Source organism: Leiobunum rupestre, chromosome 6, assembly GCF_980474605.1.
Source record: "Leiobunum rupestre chromosome 6, qqLeiRupe1.1.hap1, whole genome shotgun sequence".
Lineage (NCBI taxonomy): Eukaryota > Metazoa > Arthropoda > Arachnida > Opiliones > Sclerosomatidae > Leiobunum > Leiobunum rupestre.
This window is the reverse complement of record NC_143389.1, coordinates 41088007-41110625: the sequence shown is the minus strand read 5'-3', so window position 1 is coordinate 41110625 and position 22619 is coordinate 41088007. Positions and strand designations below refer to the sequence as shown.

The 22619-nt window shown below is 39.9% G+C and overlaps 2 protein-coding genes and 1 long non-coding RNA gene across 5 annotated transcripts; all 3 read right to left on the bottom strand.

Annotated features, from left to right (window-relative positions):
- Positions 1 to 38: 38 nt before the first annotated feature.
- Positions 39 to 1553, bottom strand: LOC149940973 (uncharacterized). 2 transcript variants are annotated; one of them, XR_016481261.1, is made up of 5 exons: positions 1312 to 1553; positions 1168 to 1230; positions 1063 to 1103; positions 824 to 1006; positions 39 to 742 (listed from the first exon to the last, which is right to left on the bottom strand). It is a non-coding gene; the product is annotated as an uncharacterized LOC149940973 (long non-coding RNA). The 2 variants fall into 2 exon arrangements; XR_016481260.1 differs by having other exon boundaries at positions 39 to 1006.
- Positions 1554 to 4141: 2588 nt separating this feature from the next.
- Positions 4142 to 8706, bottom strand: Mtr4 (exosome RNA helicase Mtr4). Of its 2 annotated transcripts, XM_090177886.1 has the most exons (18): positions 8538 to 8706; positions 8217 to 8351; positions 7896 to 8141; positions 7658 to 7832; positions 7474 to 7564; positions 7289 to 7413; positions 7015 to 7222; positions 6805 to 6936; positions 6656 to 6735; positions 6343 to 6555; positions 6148 to 6273; positions 5936 to 6086; positions 5694 to 5866; positions 5436 to 5633; positions 5171 to 5374; positions 5002 to 5097; positions 4683 to 4946; positions 4142 to 4609 (listed from the first exon to the last, which is right to left on the bottom strand). In XM_090177886.1, the coding sequence occupies exons 1-18, from the start codon at positions 8660 to 8662 to the stop codon at positions 4223 to 4225; spliced, it is 3129 nt and encodes a 1042-aa protein (XP_090034012.1). In that variant the 5' UTR covers positions 8663 to 8706; the 3' UTR covers positions 4142 to 4222. The 2 variants fall into 2 exon arrangements, with proteins under 2 accessions (XP_090034012.1, XP_090034011.1); XM_090177885.1 differs by having other exon boundaries at positions 6805 to 7222.
- A 2108-nt stretch (positions 8707 to 10814) lies between these two features.
- LOC149940971 (uncharacterized) lies at positions 10815 to 12148 on the bottom strand. The gene is made up of 2 exons (XM_090179402.1): positions 11740 to 12148; positions 10815 to 11671 (listed from the first exon to the last, which is right to left on the bottom strand). The coding sequence occupies exons 1-2, from the start codon at positions 12146 to 12148 to the stop codon at positions 10815 to 10817; spliced, it is 1266 nt and encodes a 421-aa protein (XP_090035528.1).
- Positions 12149 to 22619: the final 10471 nt, after the last annotated feature.

Here is a 22619-nt window from a genome sequence, read left to right as displayed (position 1 = left end):
GGTTATAACTTAAAAGTTCAATTTCCATAAATAACCCCTCAAATACTTCATTACTTTGGTAATTTTTAAATAGTTTGTATGAATAGTTAAGCCTTGTTGGATTTTAGATTTGTTGTCTTTTAAAACAATTTTCGCGGCGGGAAATTCGAACACTTGATAATTACTTAATGCTGAGTGATATCAGATTTATGTAAAAAGATATTTATTTCATTTTTCAATTATTATTTAAAGTTGTTACATATCAATAATTTTTGTATAAATGTAAATAAACACCTGGAGTTTCTTTCCAGGAGTTTCCTTCTGATGGGGCGTTGAGAGGCATGTGGCTAGAAAATATCTCTCGGGATAATTTTCAAATAAATGACAGATCAGAATTGAGCGTTGTATGTAGTTTATATTTTTGTGAAACAGATTACCGTAAAGGTCTTAAATTACGAACGCTGGAAATAGTATTCCCACAGTGGCAGTCATATTGCTAGTAGGCCAAACAGGCAAACCCTTATGTTATTAGGCCTAACTCCCAAGGGCGGGGGTGGTGGCACTAGTGTGGGAGTTGGTATAAAAGGAGGAAGCAGAGAGAGAGATAGGGCTTTTAAGAGCATAGAGGCAGAACTGTAGAGTCAGTGGTTAGTAGCAGTCAGAAACTAGTATGGGAGTGGTTAACTCCCAGCTAGCCTGCTAGTCAGTTGTAGTTTTCCCCCAGTGGCTGCCAGGTTGCATTCTCTTCCCTTGGTGGGAATATCTAAGAAATATTAGTATCTTATTATAATAGGATAGTTATTGTATAGTTCGCTCTAAGGCCTCCGAAGGCACGTTACCCAACCTTCTAGAGTAGAGTGGCTATACAGTATCCAACTTATATGAAATGCGTTGAGTACAGAGCCTGATACGCAACGAACCACTTTAAAATTGGCAAGTTTGGCTTACGTAGCTGGTTTTGTGGTACAGAAAATGGAGCAAGCTGAATTTTGTAGCTTGTGTCTCGAGTGCATTTCCGGACCCTTCTCTAATTCACCACTTTTAGACTTTATTAAAACATCCGACAGAGGAGGTATAAGTTACCCAAATAAGGATTTTGTAATGGTTCATTGAGGCAGCACTTCCTTATTTACGAGAATCAGCAAGAATTAGCGAAAATATTGAAGCTCCCGTGTTGCCGAAACTTACCAGGTGTCCAATTTTGCATTGCAATTTTAATGTCCCTCATGCCTCGATATCTGCCAAATTTATCTGTGACAAAATAATACCACCCGTAGTTGATAACATAACTAGGACAATTTGATTTGAGAAAGTAGAAACTAGTTTACAAACCTCAATCGAGAAAACTTCTGAAAATGTAAAGGTCTTTCATCTTCATTGTGGATTTTCATATTTTGATCACCATACACCAGTGATATTTCATTGTTTTCCAGGATTCTTTCATATCTACCATTCATAATTACCAGTTTTCATTCATATCTACCAGTGTTCATTCATATCTACGAGTATTCATATAATCATATTTACCAGTGTTCATTCATATCTACGAGTATTCATATAATCATATTTACCAGTGTTCATTCATATCTACGAGTATTCATATCTACCAGTGTTCATTCATATCTACGAGTATTCATATCTACCAGTGTTCATTCATATCTACGAGTATTCATATAATCATATTTACCAGTGTTCATTCATATCTACGAGTATTCATATAATCATATTTACCAGTGTTCATTCATATCTACGAGGATTCATATATTCATATTTACCAGTGTTCATTCATATCTACGAGGATTCATATATTCATATTTACCAGTGTTCATTCATATCTACGACTATTCATATAATCATATTTAGCAGTGTTCATTCATATCTACGAGTATTCATATAATCATATTTACCAGCGTTCATTCTATTCTACCAGTATTCATATAATCATATTTACCAGCGTTCATTCTATTCTACCAGTATTCATACTTTTTTATCAATGTTCATTCATGTTTTCCAACTATATATGTCTCTAAAATTTAATGAAAAAATGCAATTATTAACTTTTATGTCAAACAAATTATTTCATAAAAATATTAAAAGTATTTTTATGCTCATTACACTAAAATTTTAGTTATCTACTTGCCATCAAATAGTTTAAAATCCAAACCAAAACGTTTGATGAAAAATTCCACATGTCGGTTTGTTTACATTCCATTCTAAACAGGTGATTTTCACTGGCGCCTGAGCGGTGGCACTTTTGGAAATAGTCGATCTCGGCGGGAAAAATGAATTAGAAAATTTTGAAAAGAGTTGTAAATCATGGAAAAAAGTTTACTCTACCTCTGACATCGACGATATATCGAATAGTTTTCAATAAATTCCTTAAAGTAACGAAAAACCATAATCGTTCCATTCGATTCTATGCTAATAGTTAGGTCCGGAGGTGGCTCCAGCGCCTCCGTAGCGGCAAAGAACGAATTTCGCTATTTTTGATCTTTTGGGTAGGCCGCCTGGTGCGAGCGTAGTGAGCGCGCGAAGTTGGCCATGGATCAACCAAGTACGCAGACAAACCAAGCTGCAGGGGTAGCGACTGTGGCGCCGCCTATACCCGTTTCGCTAGCGAATAGCTTTCCGACGGAAAGAAATTCATTGCTTCACTCCCGTTCATGGGACATCACCAATTACATACATGTATATAGCTATATTTATGACTTAACGTGGTCATTTTCAGTCATATAAAATATCAAAAAGGAAGTAAATATCAAAAACGACGTAGTTATACAGTACATTCTTAGTCGGGATGACGTCGGTAATTTTGGGTATTTATCTTGATCGTCGACGTCGGCCCGACCCTACCGATGTTTCGGAGTACATACGACGAACATTTAAAGTCGGCAGAAGTCGAGCATACGACGTCGGGCCGACCCTAAATCAACTTCAAGTAGGACATTTCGACCCTAAATAGTGCAGTGGGCCAACGTCCACCCGACTCCGCGAATGGGGTCTCCCGCCGACGTCGGCCCGACTCCGATTTGCTACAGGGGCCGGTGAAAAACGTTTTTACAAAAACCCGAAATTATTTCCGATTTTTCTGAAATTTAGGATTCAAAGCGATCCCACACTATAAATAATACCCTGAAAATTTCGCAACTCTATCTCTTGCAGTTTCTGAAAAAAATGCTTAGTCAGAGCAATTCAAAACACCCTGTTTAAAATGAAATGTGTTTAGGGTGGCTTGATTTCGAAACTATATAGGTATGATCAGAGATCGAGCGGCTATCTGTAGGTTTATAAATTTCAAATAAAGCTACATTGGCTGACTAAAATTCCGACGCCAAAAATTATTTCTCAATTTAGAGGTTTTCCATTGGCTTAAATAAATATGTTAGTAGTCAATAGTGTGACTCCCAAAATTACTAGGATGAATAAAAAGGTTAAAATCTAACGTAGTCCACCTTTTTACTGGTTCGTGGTGAAACAAACCGTTAGTGAAGATTTTTGAATGGAATAAAGATACAGTGGCATACTTCTGAGTAATTATGTTACATATGCTAGTACCACGGCCCCCTGCACGCGCTCGCTCCGCGTGCACTCTGCTATCGTCGCGAGCAGAGTGCACGCGGAGCGAGCGCGTGCAGGGGGCCGTGCTAGTACCAAATATGTGAGCAAAAATAGAAGTTGTGGTTTTAGAAAAATGATTTGCTCTGCGGGAAGTTTCTAACGCAACCAAAACACTCGGCCAATAATATCAATCCTTCCATTCCTGGGGCTTTATATTCTTTGGTCAGACTTTCCAATTTACCAAGTCAAAGCAAAAGTGGATATAAAACACACAGGATTGAAAACCAAAAGAGTGAAAAGATTTCTAAAAACATTCCATGAGGAAAATGCTAAAAATCAAAGAATCAAAAAGCAATTTAAAAGTTTAAATGAATAACTTGCAGACAATAAAAAGATTTACCATATCACAAATGATAGGTCTTGATGGCATTAAACCATATCCATTTCTTCATTGATTTTCACGAATAGACAGATAAGGGCAACTGTTCATGTTAAAAGATAAGGACACAGCTAAGGATTTTTAAACAACCCAATTTTTTTGGCCAATGAAAATATAAACACAAAATTCATTTTTGATTGTAAATTTTTTATTAACAACCTCGTTTTTCCAATGATGAAAGTTACTGTACAAAATTTTGCCTGAAATATATTACAGAAATGGATTATTTGTTAAAAGTTTTACTTTTTACAAATATAAACTAGCTGCAAAAACTATGTCTCTTTTCATGGATTTAATCGCTTCAGAAAATTTATTTTCCAGTTCTGTATTACCAATACTTTTTGAGGCTTGAACCATTTGACGGAGAAGTTCTTCAAGCCGACGCATACACCTAATTATACTGCCTTCAAACACATCAGTCATTTGACATATATTTAAGAAAGAAGATCCATTGCACCATGCGTGAACAGCTCCCATTAAATTAGGCTTAAATGAAGCCACGTAGTTATCCTCATCCATGTCAGTCAGCTTCGCTTCTTTGCTGACTTTAGCTATTCTCCTTGCCATTTCTTGCATGACACGTAGAGATTCGGATAGCTGTTCCGTTAATTCTGGCACCTCTTTAGATTTTTCCTAAAAATAAATATTTTGATTTTTCAAACCAAAAAATCACATTGCCAAATAAAGAGTCTGGAGAATAACAAACCTGAAAAACAAAACATGATAACAGAGCGGTTGCTTGTTGAGGAGTTAGGTTGTTAAATACCCCATTGAACACCATCTCCGTAATCAGTAGTTCATCAGCGCTGCTAATTTCACAAGCAACCCTCCCTTTAGTTTCAATAACATCGGCAGATGTGCAATACCCTAGACGTCTCAAAACCCTCTTCCTGCATTTTAATTCATCCATTTGGATTAAGGATTTTGCAGTCTTTAGTTCCGTTTTCAAGTTGCGAATTTCATCAAGTAACTATATAAAACTCCAATAAATTATCTGTTATAAATTCAAGCTCGCTTTAAAGTACCTTAGTCTTTTTTTCGAATAGATAGTACAATTCTTGCAAATTCTCATTATCGTTTACACTGTTCTTAAAGAGGGCATCTTCGTGATATTCAATTTTCTAAAATGGAAACAGATTTTGCTAAAAATTAACATAACAAAGTTAGAAAACAAAAGACCAATAAAACACCTACTCGAACCAATTCTTTAAAAGTGGGATCTTTGATACACATATCTTCAACAGGATCCAGTAATGGAACGGTCTTAGGGTATCTACGAATCACTTCCTTTATAGACTTCAACACTGACATACGGTTGTCAAAGGGTCGCAGATCTTGGGGGTAATAGAGCCTAACAGTGCTAACTTTTTCTATTCTATCTAATAACACTGGAACAACCTGAAATTATTTAAAAGATAGTAACTTCACAGTATGATATAAAAAAAATTAGATTTCTTACTGTCATTTCCCCTTTTTCATTTCTCGGAACAGGTTTGTAAGCGCTGGATATTTTGGCCTTGGCACTTTCTTTCGAAACTTCCAAAAGGGCATCCACTATATACACAGGTTCAAAATCTGTGGCCAATGGATGTGTGCAAGGTTTCTTTTGATAATTAATAACAATGCCCCAGCCAAAATCTTCATCGCCACTTTTAACCTAATGGTCAAGTTTATATCATTTTAAATATTAAGTTAAACCTTTACGCTTCTTAATTACTTTTATCATCCTTCCCGGCTGCAAAAATGGAACCAAATACTTTGGTCTGGTGAGAAATTTTTGGAATTCTCCTTCCAAAGCTTTTAGTTTCTGTCTAATGTTGTAATAGGCCTCTATTCTTTCTTCATCATCAATTTTTATCGTATCATATTCAGATTGTAGAGCTTTCAGTTCTATAAATTTAGGTAAAAATTAGTATAAAGTACTTTACGAAATAAGTTAAATAACTTATTAAAACATACTCTGATGAGCTTCGGGTATTTTTGCATAGTTTTGGAACTGAAAAAAAGATCGTTCGAGCATATATTCAGGGTTAATTTCCTCCACTCGAAGCAAATTCAGTACCATATTGTAAGTTAAGTGGAAGGCACTGTTGATAGGATCAGGCAGACCCTAAAAGTAGACCGAAGAAAATTAAACACAGTCTAAAAGAAGAAGAGAATATAAAAACTACCTTCACAATATCCTTGCAAATGGAAGGACTCATCTTTTCATCAATCATTAATATGACTATTCCTTTGGAATCAATTCCTCGTCTACCGGCTCTTCCACTCATTTGAATATATTCACCAGAAGTTATCTTTAATATAGTGAAACCACATTACTTTTTAGGATAAAACAGATGCATTGTAAAAAATTAAATATTTACCCATCTACTCTCTCTTCCGTCAAATTTCCTAACATTAGTGAACAATACAGTTCTTGCTGGCATATTCAAACCCATAGCAAAAGTTTCAGTGGCAAACAGGGCTTTGATTAATCCCTCTGAGAACAGAATTTCAACTGTTTCTTTTAAAATGGGTAAAAGACCGGAATGATGAATACCAATACCACGCATCAAGAGTGGGTAAACATGCTCGACCTAGAATATTTTTAAAACTAATATAAATTTAAAAAACGACCTAAAATATTTAAAAAACTTATATAAAGTTAAAAACAAATATTTAAATAATAAAATTTACCTGAGGCAATTTTTTGTCTTCATCCGACAAAATATCCATGGCATTTGTGTATATTTCATTAACGCACTCTTTCTCTTCAGCTAAAGATGAGGTTTAAAATAAGCCACTCTCTTTGAAAAGTACAACGAATTTGATATAACAATTCTTACGAGTATTGAAATCAAGTTTGGAGAGCTGCAAAGCGTAAGCTTCACACTCCTTTTTACTGAAACTAAAAACAATAACAGGCGCAAATGATCGTTCCATGATCATCTTTACAATTTTATAGCAATTGCTTTCTCCTATGAAGAATAAAAGGTTCCAAAATAACAAAGAAACGCTTAAAAATAATATTAACTTAATGAGCTCAAAATTATTACCTTTAAAGCCACCTTTACGACCTTTAAGACCTTGATCACCTTTGGAAGCACCACCTACATTCTGCAATACAGCCATTGCAGTGTTAAAGTTTTCTTCCCTAAAATTACACTGTTCATCAACAACAAGATGAATTCCATCACCACCAGCTGGAAAAATATAGTGTTGTAACGGTGTTGGTCTGTAATCTGTATAGACAACGTGGCAAGCCTAAATAATTTTTAAAACAAATTAATAAAGTTTAACTTTTGCGAATAAACCATATTTAATCCAAACCTGTTTGTGCAAATGACAAATCCATTCAGCAAACTGCCTAGCATTAGGGATCGTAGCCGAGAGGAAAACATAGTGCACAGTGTCAGGTAACAGAATTATTGTTTCTTCCCATACAACACCTCTTTCTGTTAATGAAAATAATAGATTTAGCCATGGAATTATTTATTTGATATTATGAAGAATACCTTTGTCACGCATATAATGGATTTCGTCAAAAACCACCCAGCCAACTTCTCGCATAATTTCTGAGCCTCTGTATAACATACTTCTTAAAATCTAAAACATTGTGAAGTTGGTTTACGAAATTTGAAAATTTTTGTTATAAACATAAATACAAATTAAATACCACAATTGGGATTAAGATCTTACTTCCGTCGTCATAATCAGGCAACTGGCAGTTGGATTGATAGTTACATCACCAGTCATCAAACCCACATCTTTAAATTCTTCAAAAAATTCCCTATATTTCTGGTTACTCAGAGCTTTGATAGGTGTGGTGTAGATAACCCGCTGTTTTTCTTTTAATGACATGGCAATGGCATATCTAATGAGAAAGAGTCTATATTATGACTGGTTTATTGCAAAAGCATGTTATTTGATTTCTTACTCAGCAACAACAGTTTTTCCAGCTGAAGTGTGTGCGGATACCAAAACTGATTGATTATTTTCTAAACATAATATAGCTTCTTTTTGAAAGGGATCTAAAATGAATTGATACTCCTTTGCAGGAATCGAATCTGGATTTTGCCTCAAAGGAATATATTCTGTGTCATGAGGAACAGCTACCTCATGCAAACAAGCCTCTACTGTTTCCACTTTGTGAATTTGAATACTTGGAAGAAGATCCTCGACACTGAAAGTTTGAAAGTAAACTATAACCAACAGACTATACACAGACAAAGGTTGCCCATTTTAAAAAGTAACCCACCTGATATTATCCAAGAGCTCCTTGGTTTTTCTTTTCCTGGATTCATTTTCATCTTGATCATCACTTTCTAAAGATCTTTTACCATCCAGGACTTGGTTGACAAAATCATCTGAAGAGTCATTATTTTTGGAAATACTGCAATTTACGGTATAATTATGATTAATGTTATACACACGGCTGATAATAAAGGAAATATCAAATGTACTTGTACTAGGGAAAAATGAGGGTTTATGTTAATAAGCCTCGGTCGCTCAGGTTTTGTGCCTCGACTTAACATTACAACAATCTAAATAGTTATATGCTTAAAAAGGAACTACTTACGACTGAACATTGGTTTCATCTGTTTTTCTAATTTTCTCAGAATTAGAAAACTTCTTGTTATCTTTTTTATTACTTTTTGCTTTCAGAGGTACATCCTCGAACACGCTAAACAAATCTTCCTCCATTTTTTTAAGCACTAGCAAATTTTACCGCCAGATGGCAGCGGACTCCTGGACCGGGGTGGAAAAAGGAATCAGCCTGGGTACGTAGTCTACATTATCTTTGCTGAACCGTAACTGAACTGAGCTGATAAGAGAAGTTTAAAGACCGAGAACAGGGCGAATTTCTACCCCTCTAATCCTGTACTCAATGTTTTGATGAGTGACAGCTTAACTGACATCTATTGACAGCTCTAACAGCTTGAGTGAATTTTTTCTGAGTCTATCTTTCCCTATTGCGATCGACTATACCTTCTCTGGAACTCATTGAGGACCGTTTCCCACCGGGCCGACTCCCTTTCCCTCTTCGAGCGTGGCGCCTTGCACAGGAGTACAATCTCACTTGGCTTTTCAACTACTCCAGGGCCCATCTCCCTCGTCTGCGAACACCGGAGTGGGAACCACCAGCGGCCATGATCATTCCTCGCTGGCTCTCTTCTACCAAGGGAGACCTGCCATCTGACGCGCTTCGGCAGCTCTTTTTCGCGACCCTCGAACCTTACGCCAGAGATGCTACGGTCATCTATACGGACGGCTCGCTCTCCTCGGACTCGGGTGTTGCTGGTGCGGCTTTCGCGATTCCGGCCCTCAGCGTCGGCGCGAGGTCCTTCGTGGACTCCGGGCATCCTATCAACCGGGTTGAGCTCCTCGCTATCCAGACGGCTCTTTCATACGCGGTGACAAATGTGCCTGGTGAGCTGGTTATTTGCTCCGACTCTCAGAGTGCCCTCACCCAACTGCTGACGCGCTCTTCTGATCCGGTTGTTTCAATAATCCATGATCTATGTGACAATTATCCCCGCTCCGTCACTTTCCTTTGGTGCCCAGCTCACGTGGGAGTGCCAGGCAACGAAACGGCGGACAAACTGGCCGGGGTCACCCAGCTTCAACGTCCTCAGGGGGTGCACTTCTTCCTTCCCTCGACACTCTCGGAGCTAAAGAGTGTCTGTGGAAAAGCGATCACCTCTTCGTGGACTCGCACCTGGCGGTCTCTCGCAGCCCAGTGGCCTCTCCTGGCTGCGAAGCCTAACCCTGACTCTCGAGCCATTCTGGCCGTTCAACTTCCTAGACTGGAGGACACTCTTCTCGCGCGGCTTGGTTGTCGCAGACTTCCCACGAAGGTGGTTCTTCATCGTTTCGGGCTTCGGAACTCGGACTCCTGCCCTCGGTGTGCGGTACGAGAGGACGCCGAACACGTCCTGTTAGCGTGTGCCTCCTTCGCGACCCCTCGGCGGAATCTCTACCTTTCGCCCCACGCGCGGGGTCTCCCGGACTCCGTGGTGGGTGTTCGCACCGCCGTTCACGTGGGTTGGCAAGATGTGATTTTGCACACTTGTAAACTTCTTCGTAAAGCTTTTCCGCGATGATTGTGATTATTGTTCTTTTTGTATTTATTTTTCTGATGTGTATCCCTTTCAGCGCGTTTGTTCTTTCTCAATAACGTTTGTTCGCGGACTTTTCTACCTGTGCGCCTGGTGTGAAGGCCTCTTTGCTATATACACCAATCCCGCTACTATTGTTATTATGCCCCCCCCCCCCCTGAGTTCCAGCAGGAAGTGGGTAAACGCTATCGGCAACGCCCGAGATAGTGGGGGGGGGGGCAAAATAACGAGAATGAATATTGGTGTCATAGAAATCTCATAGTTAACTAGAATGCTGCCGTGTAACTGGCAAATGGGCCAAACGCCGTGGCAGACGATAGCCAGATCTCAGCCAATCAGAGCTCAAAGAGTGGTTCTGCCAAGAATTTAATGTCACCAGAGAGAATGACGTCACCTATCTCCCGCTATAGTAGCGGATCCAATGAGGATTATTATCCTCTTTGGCGGAACCACTCTACGGCCTCTCATTGGCTGAAGGTTCAAGGCGAACTGGCGTCAAGCTCGGCCGTAGGCGGCAGCATTCTAGTTACCTATGAGATTTCTATGATTGGTGTATATAGCAATGAGCCTTCACACCAAGCGCACCATATTCAAAATAAAACAAATGGAAAAATTAACAAACACTAAAAGCGAACAATGCAATAAAATGACCACACAAAACAAAAAATTTAAATACGCGACAAAACGAATAACAAAACAGAAAAAGAAACGAGATAATAATAGTCCGAAGAAAGTTATCAAGTCCGAACAGCGTTGCGAAGTATAGCGCAAGTGGCGGAAATAACGTCTGAAAATCCGGCGTGGACCGCTTTCAACACACCCATCAGAGAGACGGGAAGAGCCCTCTTATGGAGACTACTAAGGAGACCTCGCCGTGCTGCAACTTGGGATGGACAGGTGAAGAGAATGTGCTCCTCGGTATCTAACACCCCGCACTTCGAGCAAGAATCCGAGCTACTCAAATTAAAGCGTAAGAGAGTTGCTTTCGTGGGAAGGCGTCCGCAGGCGAGACGCCCCAAAAGAATGTCATCCCGCCTGGGGAGCTGCCGCCGCATAATCTCGCGAGAGCCCGGATTAGGCTTCGCTTCCCTGAGCGCATAGGAGGTGGCGCGGGTCTGCCAGGAGTCCCACCAAGCACTGGTAACCACTTTACTACACGCGGATTTCAATTCGGAGAGCGTAGCCGGGAGGAAAAAGTCCACCTTGGAGGGACGCGGAAGACTGGTGACGTCCGCGAGACCGTCCACCGTTTCATTGCCCACTACACCGACGTGAGCCGGACACCACAAAAGAGTCACTGAGTAGGAGTACCCGTCGCATAAGTCATAAATAGCGGTGATTACCGGATCATTTGAACGCGAATGTAACACCGTAAGCTCGCTTTTGGAGTCGGAGCAGAGGACTATTGAACTTTCAAGATGAGCGAAAGCGTATGAAAGTGCCAATTGAATGGCCAACAGCTCTATCCTGTTTATGGGATGGCCGGGATCCACCAGAGACCGAGCACGGACCCCGAGAGAAGGAATGGCGAAGGCGGCACCCCCGACCTCCAAGTCCGGGGCGAGAGACCCATCAGTGTAAATAACCTTCGAGTCTTTTGACGAAGATGTCGAGCGTCGCGAGGAACAACTGTCGTAGCGCGTCCGAGCAGAGTTAGCCAACGGGAGATGACCGTCAGCTTGGGAGGTTCCCAAGGAGGAGTTGACGTGGGAGTAAGATGACCGCTGGAGAAATGAAAGAGCCAGGAGAGATTGAGTTCCCTAGCCAAGTTCCACGCCCGGAGCAGAAAACGAAGCCGATCCGGGGTGAAGCGATGTTCAATGACCTCCAGTTGAACCAGGTTGTCCGGCAGAAGAGCGGGATAAAAGGCCGGGGTATCCGCTGCGCCACATGGAGCAAGTGTATGAAGGTCCAAAAGAGTGCGACGAAAAATCAGCGGTGGAATTGTGGCCTCAGCTTCCATCAGGACAATGGGTGTAGACCGTGGCACACCAAGAATGACCCGTAGAGCAGCGTTTTGGACTTTGTCCAAAGAGGCGAGCAGAGGAGCGGCTGGCGGCTGCGGACGCATAGAGGGGGCTGGAATAATCCAGAAGGCACGGAAAAATAATTTTAAAGATAATTATTGTACATAAAATATACCAGATGGCGATACCGCCGCCAAAATCTTCAGCATTATTCGAGATCACTACGCCCCCTTTGGTTCACCATTGAAACCTAGATATGTAGCGGCTAAAGCAGACGCTTGTAGTTTTTCCTCATCGTTATTCGTTAAATTTGACTTCATAAATAATGATACTTTAAAAATTTTTAATATCATTTTTGCATCGTTTGCTTATATTTTCATAAGTTTATTTAAGAATAAACGTTCTTATGACTTTTCAATTTGTCTGTAGCAGACGCTAGATCATAGGCACAACCTCGGAGAAGCTAGAGGCGTTACGCCACCTAGACTCGTTTCGGTTGCGAATAACATTTAACTTTAACGAATTGTTCTGAACTGATTGGTTTTATTTCGTAGTCCATCAACAATCAATAGCTAATAATAAAAGAGCCGACCTAAGCTCGAGTTATTTTTAAACTAAGTCTTAGTGAGTCATCAGTGCAAGGGAATGGCAGAACCGTCCCTTGAGTAGGGCGAGCGGGGCAGTGGCCCAGGGCACCAAATCTTTAGGGGCGCAAAATCAAAGATTTTCATTTAAATTGGATATTGAAAAATTAAAAATTTCTACCTAAGGTTCTGGCGGCGCAATTTTGGTTTTCTGCCCAGGGCGCCATTTGGGCTAGGTACGGCTCTGGTGGTAGGTACATGGATTAAATAAGTAGCTTCGCTAGCTAAGGATGTTCCACGAGCTAACATCCCAGTGCAAAGCTCGCGTTGGGTCAATGTATTTTATTTTTAATTCCGACACTCCTTCGACCCCGCTCTAGCCCAAGGCAACCGGATATGAGTTTCTAGCCCCACCTATTTTTGTTTTAAAATATCGCCCGCGTTTGTCGTATTCGTGTGCTATTTTTGTAAGAAATTAAATAAGGAATCACACAGAATTTTTTAGATCTTTCACGACTGTATTTAAATTTCATTAGTTAAAAATAATTACAAATATTAAACAGTAGTCTGATTCTTCCAAATTTCAATTCCTAAATAACATTTATAAATAATAACTTATTTAATCCATGGTAGGTACGCCAGCTGATATGGTAAAATCAAAAGTGGATATGAAAGGCGGCCAAAAAAATTCAACTTGCATTTTAAAACTTTTAAATTCCCTCAAAATAATTTATATTTTTCTAATGGACAAAAAAATTTAAACGTAGACGGTGACACGCCATATTAAGCTTTAAAAATAATAAAAATGAGGGGTCTTACTTATTTCCAAATAATCTCGGCGCCACCAAAACTTCGAAAAAAGAATTTTACATATTTGTTTTTAACCTCTTTTATGGGCCCCCCTTGGCTTCTGGCCCTGTGCAGCCGCACCTGTCGCATCTGCCTAGTCACGGCACTAACAAGGAGAGAACCCGAGGTGTTTATTGCCGATTTGTTCAAAGTCGGGCGTAATGTAGACTTATATGACATATGAAATTTCCCAAAACGAGACGTTGCACTATCTCATTCGATATGCTATGGCAACCGAAAATGTTTTTGACCACTTAAAACAAAAATAAGATTTTTTTCCTTATTTTACCCAAAAATGTTCCAATTTTCCCAAACTTGTTGAAATTTACCTAAATGTGGTTCAATTTACCCATTTCATGATTTTCAAATTTTTTTCAAAATTTTCGTATTGCAACGTCTACTTTGGGAAATTTCTTATCTCATATAGGTCTACATTACGCCCGACTTTGATCAAAATCGGCAATTAAGAGCTGGTTTATTTATTTAACCTAAAGATTCTCGGTCGATCCATTGCTATCTTACCTAAAAAAATTGAATTCCTTGTTCAATTATATTACATGCGCTCCTATTTCTGAAATGAATGTCAAAGAACATTCTAAACTTGGAATTAAATTATTAATTGTATTCATGCAGTTGTACTTAACTTATTAGTTCATTACTTATTTAAGTCACTCGGATCAACTTGATGTTTCTCCACACGAATGTTAATCCAGTTAAAGATTTGATACTATTCCGATTTGACGTTTTTTTTTAAGTATAACAATGAATTTATTTCACCCATGAATATTCAACCAATATTACCATCTCTTTAAAAGCGAAAGGACGAGATTATTTTCGCGACAAATGAAATGACGCGACGTGCCACCTATAGTAGCAACAAACACAGAACCCCACACAAGGAGAACGCAACCCGTCAAAAGTCGTGCATTTTCTTATGTACAGTTTTCATTGGTTAGAGTAGACCTTGGATTAATTAACACTAAGGATATACGGCAGAGAGCAAAAAATTCAAAATGGCTGTTCCGAACGCGATCTATGGACAGAAAAAGTCAAAACGGAAATGGATGCTTTTGCCGCGGCACACGTGACCTTTTTTAGACCGTCTGCAAACTAGGATAAGTGATGGAGCTTGGAGGTTGATTCCATAATTTAGTGTTAATTAATCCAAGGTTAGACGCTTTAGTGCCTATTGCCGTCTTAAGGGGGAAATTTGGAAATTGTTTTCCCCCTTTCCGTAAAACGTTCGGCGTAAAGGCTCGTCCAATGAAATTTGTAAGCAACACAGCGTTAGCGTGTTTAAAGGCTAACTGCGTTCTCCATGTGTTTGTTGCTCCTAGGTGGCACATGTTTTCAATCCGTGGCTGCGGGAGACCTGGGTTGTATTCCTTATGTCTACGATGAATATTTTAACGAAACTATTGTTTTTGTAAGAAAAGACTTTCACTAAAATTAAACTTCATTTTAACGCTTTTAAAAGTATTTTATCCGTAGGTTTCATTTTAACGCTTTTAAAAGTATTTTATCCGTAGGTTTCGATCACCGGACCGTCTCGTGTGATAGACGAGCATACTACCATTAAGCAACGCAATGAATGCACATCGATACAGGGGATTTTTAAAACACCCGTTTTTTTAATTTAATTGATAAATAGAATGTGAGAATCATTTTTGTTCTAAATTTCATATCCCTTATAACCGCCAATTACAGTGTTTTACGTTTTTAACAGCTCCGCCTTCTATCTCCCTAGAGTGGCCATCTATCAGATATGTTTCAGTAAAACTCCGTCAAAGGGAAATATAGAGTTTAAGCTTTCTTTCTCCATGGTGCTACTAAAGCGACTGGACTCACAATAGGTTTCGGCTGGGGGGGACAAGGTATGTTTTTATCGAAGGTAGTATACCAGTTGAATATACATAAATGAAGTAAATTCATTTTATGTCAGTACTAGGTGTTTTTTTCTCTCGCCTGTTCTGAATTTTTTGAGATTATTTTTAGCGTTTCTCCAATTCCACCCGTTGGGCCCCCCGGTATGCTCCTCCGCTTTAATAAAATCAAATAATACTGCAATCTCATTGGTTCTTAAAAATTACGTTTTTCGACGCGATTAACGCTGCAGCGAGGACGCAAAAAATAAGACCGCCTTCTTTTTCCCTCCACCCCCCCCCCTTAGCGTGACGGGGTTAGGGGCTCAACGTGTCCGTCGATAGTCTCGACATATTCATTCTCCCTGAGTATAAATAAATACATTCTTGGTTTAAACTTGTTAGAATAGGTGGTTTTTTTTTCGCCTGTTCTGGGTTTTTTGAGCAGGTTAAAAAGTGTAGCCCTATGACGTCATTTTACTCCAATTCTGTGTTGACGAAAAAAACGAGTTGGAGTAAAAGGTTAAAGGTTATTTATTTGCCGTAGCAGCTGAAGTTTTGTTTTATGATGGCGACCGGTGGTGTGGTCATTAATATGTGACTTATTTTTCTCATTTATTTAATAATAATAATAATAATAATCAGCTAGGCTAATACCCAAGACACCACCTTAGGCCTAAGTCAACAAGCGACTTTTAAAGTCATTAAATAGCGTTTAACAATTGGATTTTCGTTATTAAAAGCTTGCCACACGTGAAGATGTTCAATACCCGTCATGTTTTCATTAATTTAAGCAGACGACAAAGCTGTAGATTACTCCCTCTACACCTCCTTTCGAGGAGGAGTAAAAAGTGTAACCCTAGAGCTCTGGAACAAGCGACAAAATTCGGGACAGGGTAAATCTTACTCCGAGAACAGGCGAATAAAACGTTTTTGGGTAAAAATTTTACACTTTTTGACTTTTGGTCCTCGGACAGGCGAACAACAAGATATTAAAGACATTCCCGTACACACAATCCCGCTGATGTGTTAATCCTCAAAGTCCGAATAAAACATTCACCCCTGTCGCAGATTTCAAAAATCACAGTCCGATATAAAACATTCACCCTGTCCCAGATTTCAAAAATAACAGTCGGAATAAAACATTCACCCTGTCCCAGATTTCAAAAATCATAGTCCGAATAAAACATTCACCCTGTCCCAGATTTCAAAAATCACAGTCCAAATAAAACATTCACACCTGTCCCAGATTTCAAAAATCACAGTCCGATATAAAACATTCACCCTGTCCCAGATTTCAAAAATCACAATCCGAATAAAATATTCACACCTGTCCCAGATTTCAAAAATCACAATCCGAATAAAATATTCACCCAGTCCCAGATTTCAAAAATCACAGTCCCAATAAAACATTCACCCCTGTCCCAGATTTCAAAAACCACAGTCCGATATAAAACATTCACCTTGTCCCAGATTTCAAAAATCACAGTCCGAATAAAACATTCACCCTGTCCCAGATTTCAAAAATCATAGTCCGAATAAAACATTCACCCTGTCCCAGATTTCAAAAATCATAGTCCGAATAAAACATTCACACCTGTCCCAGATTTCAAAAATCACAGTCCGAATAAAACATTCACCCTGTCCCAGATTTCAAAAATCACAGTCCAAATAAAACATTCACACCTGTCCCAGATTTCAAAAATCACAGTCCGAATAAAACATTCACCCCTGTCCCAGATTTCAAAAATCACAATCCGAATAAAATATTCACCCAGTCCCAGATTTCAAAAATCACAGTCCCAATAAAACATTCACCCCTGTCCCAGATTTCAAAAACCACAGTCCGATATAAAACATTCACCTTGTCCCAGATTTCAAAAATCACAGTCCGAATAAAACATTCACCCTGTCCCAGATTTCAAAAATCATAGTCCGAATAAAACATTCACCCTGTCCCAGATTTCAAAAATCACAGTCCAAATAAAACATTCACACCTGTCCCAGATTTCAAAAATCACAGTCCGAATAAAACATTCACCCCTGTCCCAGATTTCAAAAATCACAGTTCGAATAAACTATTCACCCTGTATCAAATTTCGCGAGAACTAGGGGGCCCCCAAACGTTTATGATTAAATCGGTGCTATTTAAAAGGGCTCCGAGTCGTTTTTCGCGGGGGGGGGGCGGAGTTCCTAGTTACGCCACTGCTGTGCAGAAAAATCATATCGAATCAGACTATTAAATGACCCAGATTTCGAAAACCACAGTCCGAATAAAACATTCACCCCTGTCCCAGATTTCAAAATCACAGTCCGAATAAAACGTTCACCCTGTATGAAGATTCGCACCAGAAAATGTCCAATACAGTAAATAATCAAACCCGATATAAAACATTCACCCTGTGCAGAAAAATCGTATCAAATCAGACTATTAAATTGAAAGAAAAAATTCATTGCAACGCCCTTCTTATTCACCAACAACCACCGTGTATAGCAAAAACAACGAGTCGGCCCAGGCCGTAATATTAGTTCCACATCAGTGTATTCGAGTGGGCAAAGCCATACACCCTTAGTAGACACAGGTAGGCAAACTAATACAAAGCTTTTGAGGCTTTGTGATTTCTTATCGTTGGATATATAAATTGCCAGCCTAAGTGAAAGGGTGGATGCCGCCCACCATCAGGAGACCCGGGTGGGCAAACTAATATAAAAACTGTTGAGCCCATGTGATTTCCTATAGTTAGATATACTATTTACCATCCTATGTTAAAGAGTGGCCAACGCCCACCCTCAGGATACACGGGTGGGCAAACCAATTCATAAGCTGTTGAGGTCATTTGATTTCCTATCGTTAGATAGACGTAAAGTATCAAAGGTGAAATAGGTAAGCAAAACACGACAAACATAATTTTTTTTTAATTATTGAAATTAGTGGAAAATTATTTAAAGAAATTCTTAAACTGGGATTCAAATATGTTTATTTTAGGAAATTTATATCAAACATTTGGGTATGGTTCAAACACCAAAATTCCTATTATTGCACAAATTCAAAAAAAAGATACCCTTGAATGTAATTAAGCTTAAGTCCGACTGCTTTGGATTTTTTGGTCTCCCATATTCTAAGTACATAAATTCATTCTTGATTAATGCATATTGGTTTTGACTTAACTTGCAAGGTAATTTGACAAAAAGCTATATTTTAAATTTCGATCTATTTGTGGTAGAGCTATAAACGGGTAGTCTTTACGTGAACTTGTAAGTTAATATACCCAAGTTTTGCGAATGCTATACGGCAAAGATTATCGTAATAAAAATTTACATTCATAGATATAAAAATACATATGCCCGAATGCCCCTAGTTTTTGGATGAGTATGGGAGTCCAATAATTAATAATGGCGGTACGTAAGTGTGTGAAGGGAAATAGAGTCTTCAATGCTTTAACTTTTTAAGCGTACGCGTGTTCTTAATAATATAATACCTTCTCCCGATAGTGACTTCAATTTATAATTGTTTCTCTATGGTTATATTGCTTTTATTACCCAAAAGGAAGTTCGTCAGTGTGGATTGAACTCGTAGTTTGTCTTGAACCTTTTGTTTGGTGTAACGAGTGATGAAGTTTTTTAATGTCTCTTGTTGATTTATTTAAATAAGAAAATAAGTATCTCATTGTGGGGCTTTTAGAGCATTTATAAGTACATATGGGGAAGAGGGCATTTAAAATTTTCGAGCTCGTTTATTAGAGTACTCACTTTTGAGCGAGGCATCTTAAGCGAGTGTGCCCACCTACCACTGCTCACCACCCGAACATATAAAATTTTCAAGCTCGTTTATTCGAGTACTCACTTTCGAGCGAGGCATCTTAAGCGAGTGTGCCCACCTACCACTGCTCACCACCCGAACATATAAAATTTTCAAGCTCGTTTATTCGAGTACTCACTTTCGAGCGAGGCATCTTAAGCGAGTGTGCCCACCTACCACTGCTCACCACCCGAACATTTAAAATTTTCGAGCTCGTTTATTCGAGTACTCACTTTCGAGTGAGGCATCTTAAGCGAGTGTGCCCACCTACCACTGCTCACCACCCGAACATTTAAAATTTTTGAGCTCGTTTATTCGAGTACTCACTTTCGAGCGAGGCATCTTAAGCGAGTGTGTCCTCCACCCACCACCCACAACCCACCACCCGACGCGAAGTTTGAGGTTATATTAGTTCCACATCAGTGTATTCGAGTAGGCAAACCAATACACCCTTAGTAGACACAGGTAGGCAATACAAAAACTGTTGAGGCTACGTGATTTCTTATCGTTTGATATATAAATTGCCATCCTAAGTTAAAGAGTGGCCACCGCCCACCCTCAGGATACCCGGGTGGGCAAACCAATACAAAAGCTGTTGAGGCCATATGATTTCCTAGCGTTTGATATATAATTTACCATCCTATGTTAAAGACTGGCCACCGCCCACCCTCATGAAATCAACTTTTTTCCCGGTAACTCTCCCTTTACGGGGGTTGTTCGGAGGGGGTGGAAATTAACGGCACTGCGTGCGCGTCAAAGAGTTCTATCGAATGAGACCAACTGTTTTTTTCGGTCACTCTCCCTGTTCGGTTGTACACATCGTAATTTTGTATAGTACATGTACCTATATTCGTTTTCAAATGTTTATATAGCGCACGCGCGCGTGAAAGTGAGTTTTTGGTTGCTGTTAAAAAAGGTGTTATTTTGCGCGTGTAAAAATAAATTAACGGCCAGTTCTGTTTTGAAATAAGAGGAAAAAGGTTTACCGGTTTTTATGTCGGAAAAGTTTGCGTCTTTTATTTCGCTGTTCACGACATTTTTTGGTCCGTCGAGCCGGATACATTCGTCAACTTGATTATGTTCCTCAACTAATCATCGAATCGGCTATCTTTCCGTGAGAGACAGTGAAAATTAGCGTGGATTCTCCGTTGGAAACCGTTTAAACCATCGATCATATCCCTATCGTAAACGAATCAACATAAGTCATCATGGATGTTCTGGTGAGAAGAAGAGCAGCTATCAAGGGACAGATCACCAGGATTGAAAATGCGGTGGGTCAAACAGCAACGAATCTATCTGACGTCGCCTTGAAGCTGTATGTAGACAAGGTGGAAAAACTATCGAAAGACTTGGATGAGGTTCACGATGCCGTAGTTGCAAATATCGATCCCGACGACGACGACTTCGCGGATCATGAAGATGAATACAACCCTCTAGTCGCTCGACTCGAAGATCTGACAATCCTACTCGTCACTGAATCAAATGAAAGAGCAGCAAACATTCCAGTGAGACAAGTCAGACCAGCTAGTGATGTACGTTTACCTAAGCTGGAACTTCCATCATTCAGCGGTGGTTACGTCGATTGGCTTCCATTTCATGATCTCTTCACGGCCACCGTACACAACAACGAATCGCTCACCGGAGCTCAGAAGTTTCAGTATTTGAAGTCATCATTACGAAACGAAGCAGCGCTCCTAGTTCAATCTATTCCGGTAACTGACGCTAATTATCTGGAAGCTTGGGATATCTTAAACAATCGGTTCAACAATACCCGGGAAATCATCGATGCACACGTAAAACGTCTCTTCAGTCAAACTAACGTCATCCAAGAATCTTCATCCGCTTTACGAACGCTCATCGATACCACCGCCGAATGCATAAGGGCGCTCAAGGTTCTCAAAGAACCAGTACAACATTGGGACTCCATACTACTTCATCTTGTAAAGGAAAAACTGGATTCAGAATCTCGCCGACAATGGGAACTTTCCCTGAGGGGGACCGAAAGACCAACTTTCGAGGATCTCGTTACATTTCTTGAACAACGGGCCAGAGCCTTAGCAGCAGCTCCGCCTACAACTACTGCAATCAAGTCGAAGCCTCCATTACATCAGAGACCGAGTACAAAGGCTCATCATGGTGCTCTGAGCGAGACGTGTCACTTTTGCAACGAAACACACTCTGTATACAAATGTACCAATTTTCTGAATGCATCTTCGGACGAGCGTTGGAACATGGTCAAGAGGAGTGCCATGTGTTTCAATTGCTTACGAACCGGTCATCAAAGCAATGACTGCAAATCTGGTCATTGTAGGAAATGCAACGCACGACATAACACACTTCTACATCAAGAGAAGGAATTAACGAAGACGAAGGCAACCTCCGGTGTAGTTTCATGCCCATCTCGTGAAATAATTGGATCAACCCAAGTTATCTTGGCAACCGCAATGGTCCAAGTCAAGGGACTTGACGAGCAACTTTATCCAGCCCGAGCGCTTCTGGACTCGGGTTCTCAAGCCAGTTTCATCACGGAACAATTCACGAGGAAACTAAGATTGAAGCGAACACGTTTCAACGTCTCAGTTGACGGAATTGGAGCAACCGGAATGAACACCTCTCAAGGCAGTGTCATGGTGAATATTCAGTCAAATATCATTAACACGTCGGAGGTCATCGTCGAGGCAATCGTCCTGAAAAAGGTCACGGATTATTTACCTAACAGTCCGTTCGATCCTGGAAATTGTCTACACTTGAAAGGCTTAACACTTGCTGATCCAACTTTTCATAGCCCTGGACAAGTGGATATTTTACTAGGTGCTGACGTGTATCTAGAGCTCTTACAAGATGGCATTTGCAAGGGGAAAGAAGGTCTTCCAGGTGCCTTTAATACTCTTTTCGGATGGGCAGTTTCCGGTCCATTGCTGATGTCCGGAAGAAGTTCGAAAATAAAGGTCCACCATTGTACATTGGAAGCAGATTTGAAACATCTTTGGGAGCTAGAAGACATCCAGCCTCGAAGAATACTATCTCCAACAGAAATTCAATGTGAAAAGAACTTTGAAGAATCACATACACGTGACTCTACAGGAAGATTCACGGTACGATTACCAAAGATAAACGATGCACCAAAACTTGGAGATTCTAAACAAATGGCAATCCGTCGATTCTCTCACTTAGAACGACGTCTACGTGTTAACCCGAATCTCTATGAGGAGTACCGCAAGTTCATGGGGGAATACATTGCCCTTGGACATATGGAACTCATTCCCTCGAATGAAATAAAAATCGAAACCAATCCATCTTACTACGTGCCTCATCATGCGGTATTCAAAGAAGACAGTACCACCACGAGAGTTCGTGTGGTGTTCGACGCCTCTGCCAAATCTACAACTGGAGTTTCCCTAAACGATCATCTGCTAGTGGGGCCAAAACTTCAAGATGATTTGGTCAACCTCCTTATTCGCTTTCGTCAACATCGCATTGT

Excerpts from the sequence above, each read along its gene's own strand:
- LOC149940971 (XM_090179402.1), bottom strand. The coding sequence starts at position 12,148 with ATGCGTCCGCAGCCGCCAGCCGCTCCTCTGCTCGCCTCTTTGGACAAA. Across the intron at positions 11,672-11,739 it reads CAAGCTGACGGTCATCTCCC|ACTCGAAGGTTATTTACACT; the intron begins GTTGGCTAACTC and ends CTTCGTCAAAAG.
- Mtr4 (XM_090177885.1), bottom strand. The coding sequence starts at position 8,662 with ATGGAGGAAGATTTGTTTAGCGTGTTCGAGGATGTACCTCTGAAAGCA. Across the intron at positions 6,556-6,655 it reads AAGACAAAAAATTGCCTCAG|GTCGAGCATGTTTACCCACT; the intron begins GTAAATTTTATT and ends AAAATATTCTAG. Across the intron at positions 5,098-5,170 it reads CTTTTAAAGAATTGGTTCGA|AAAATTGAATATCACGAAGA; the intron begins GTAGGTGTTTTA and ends TTTCCATTTTAG.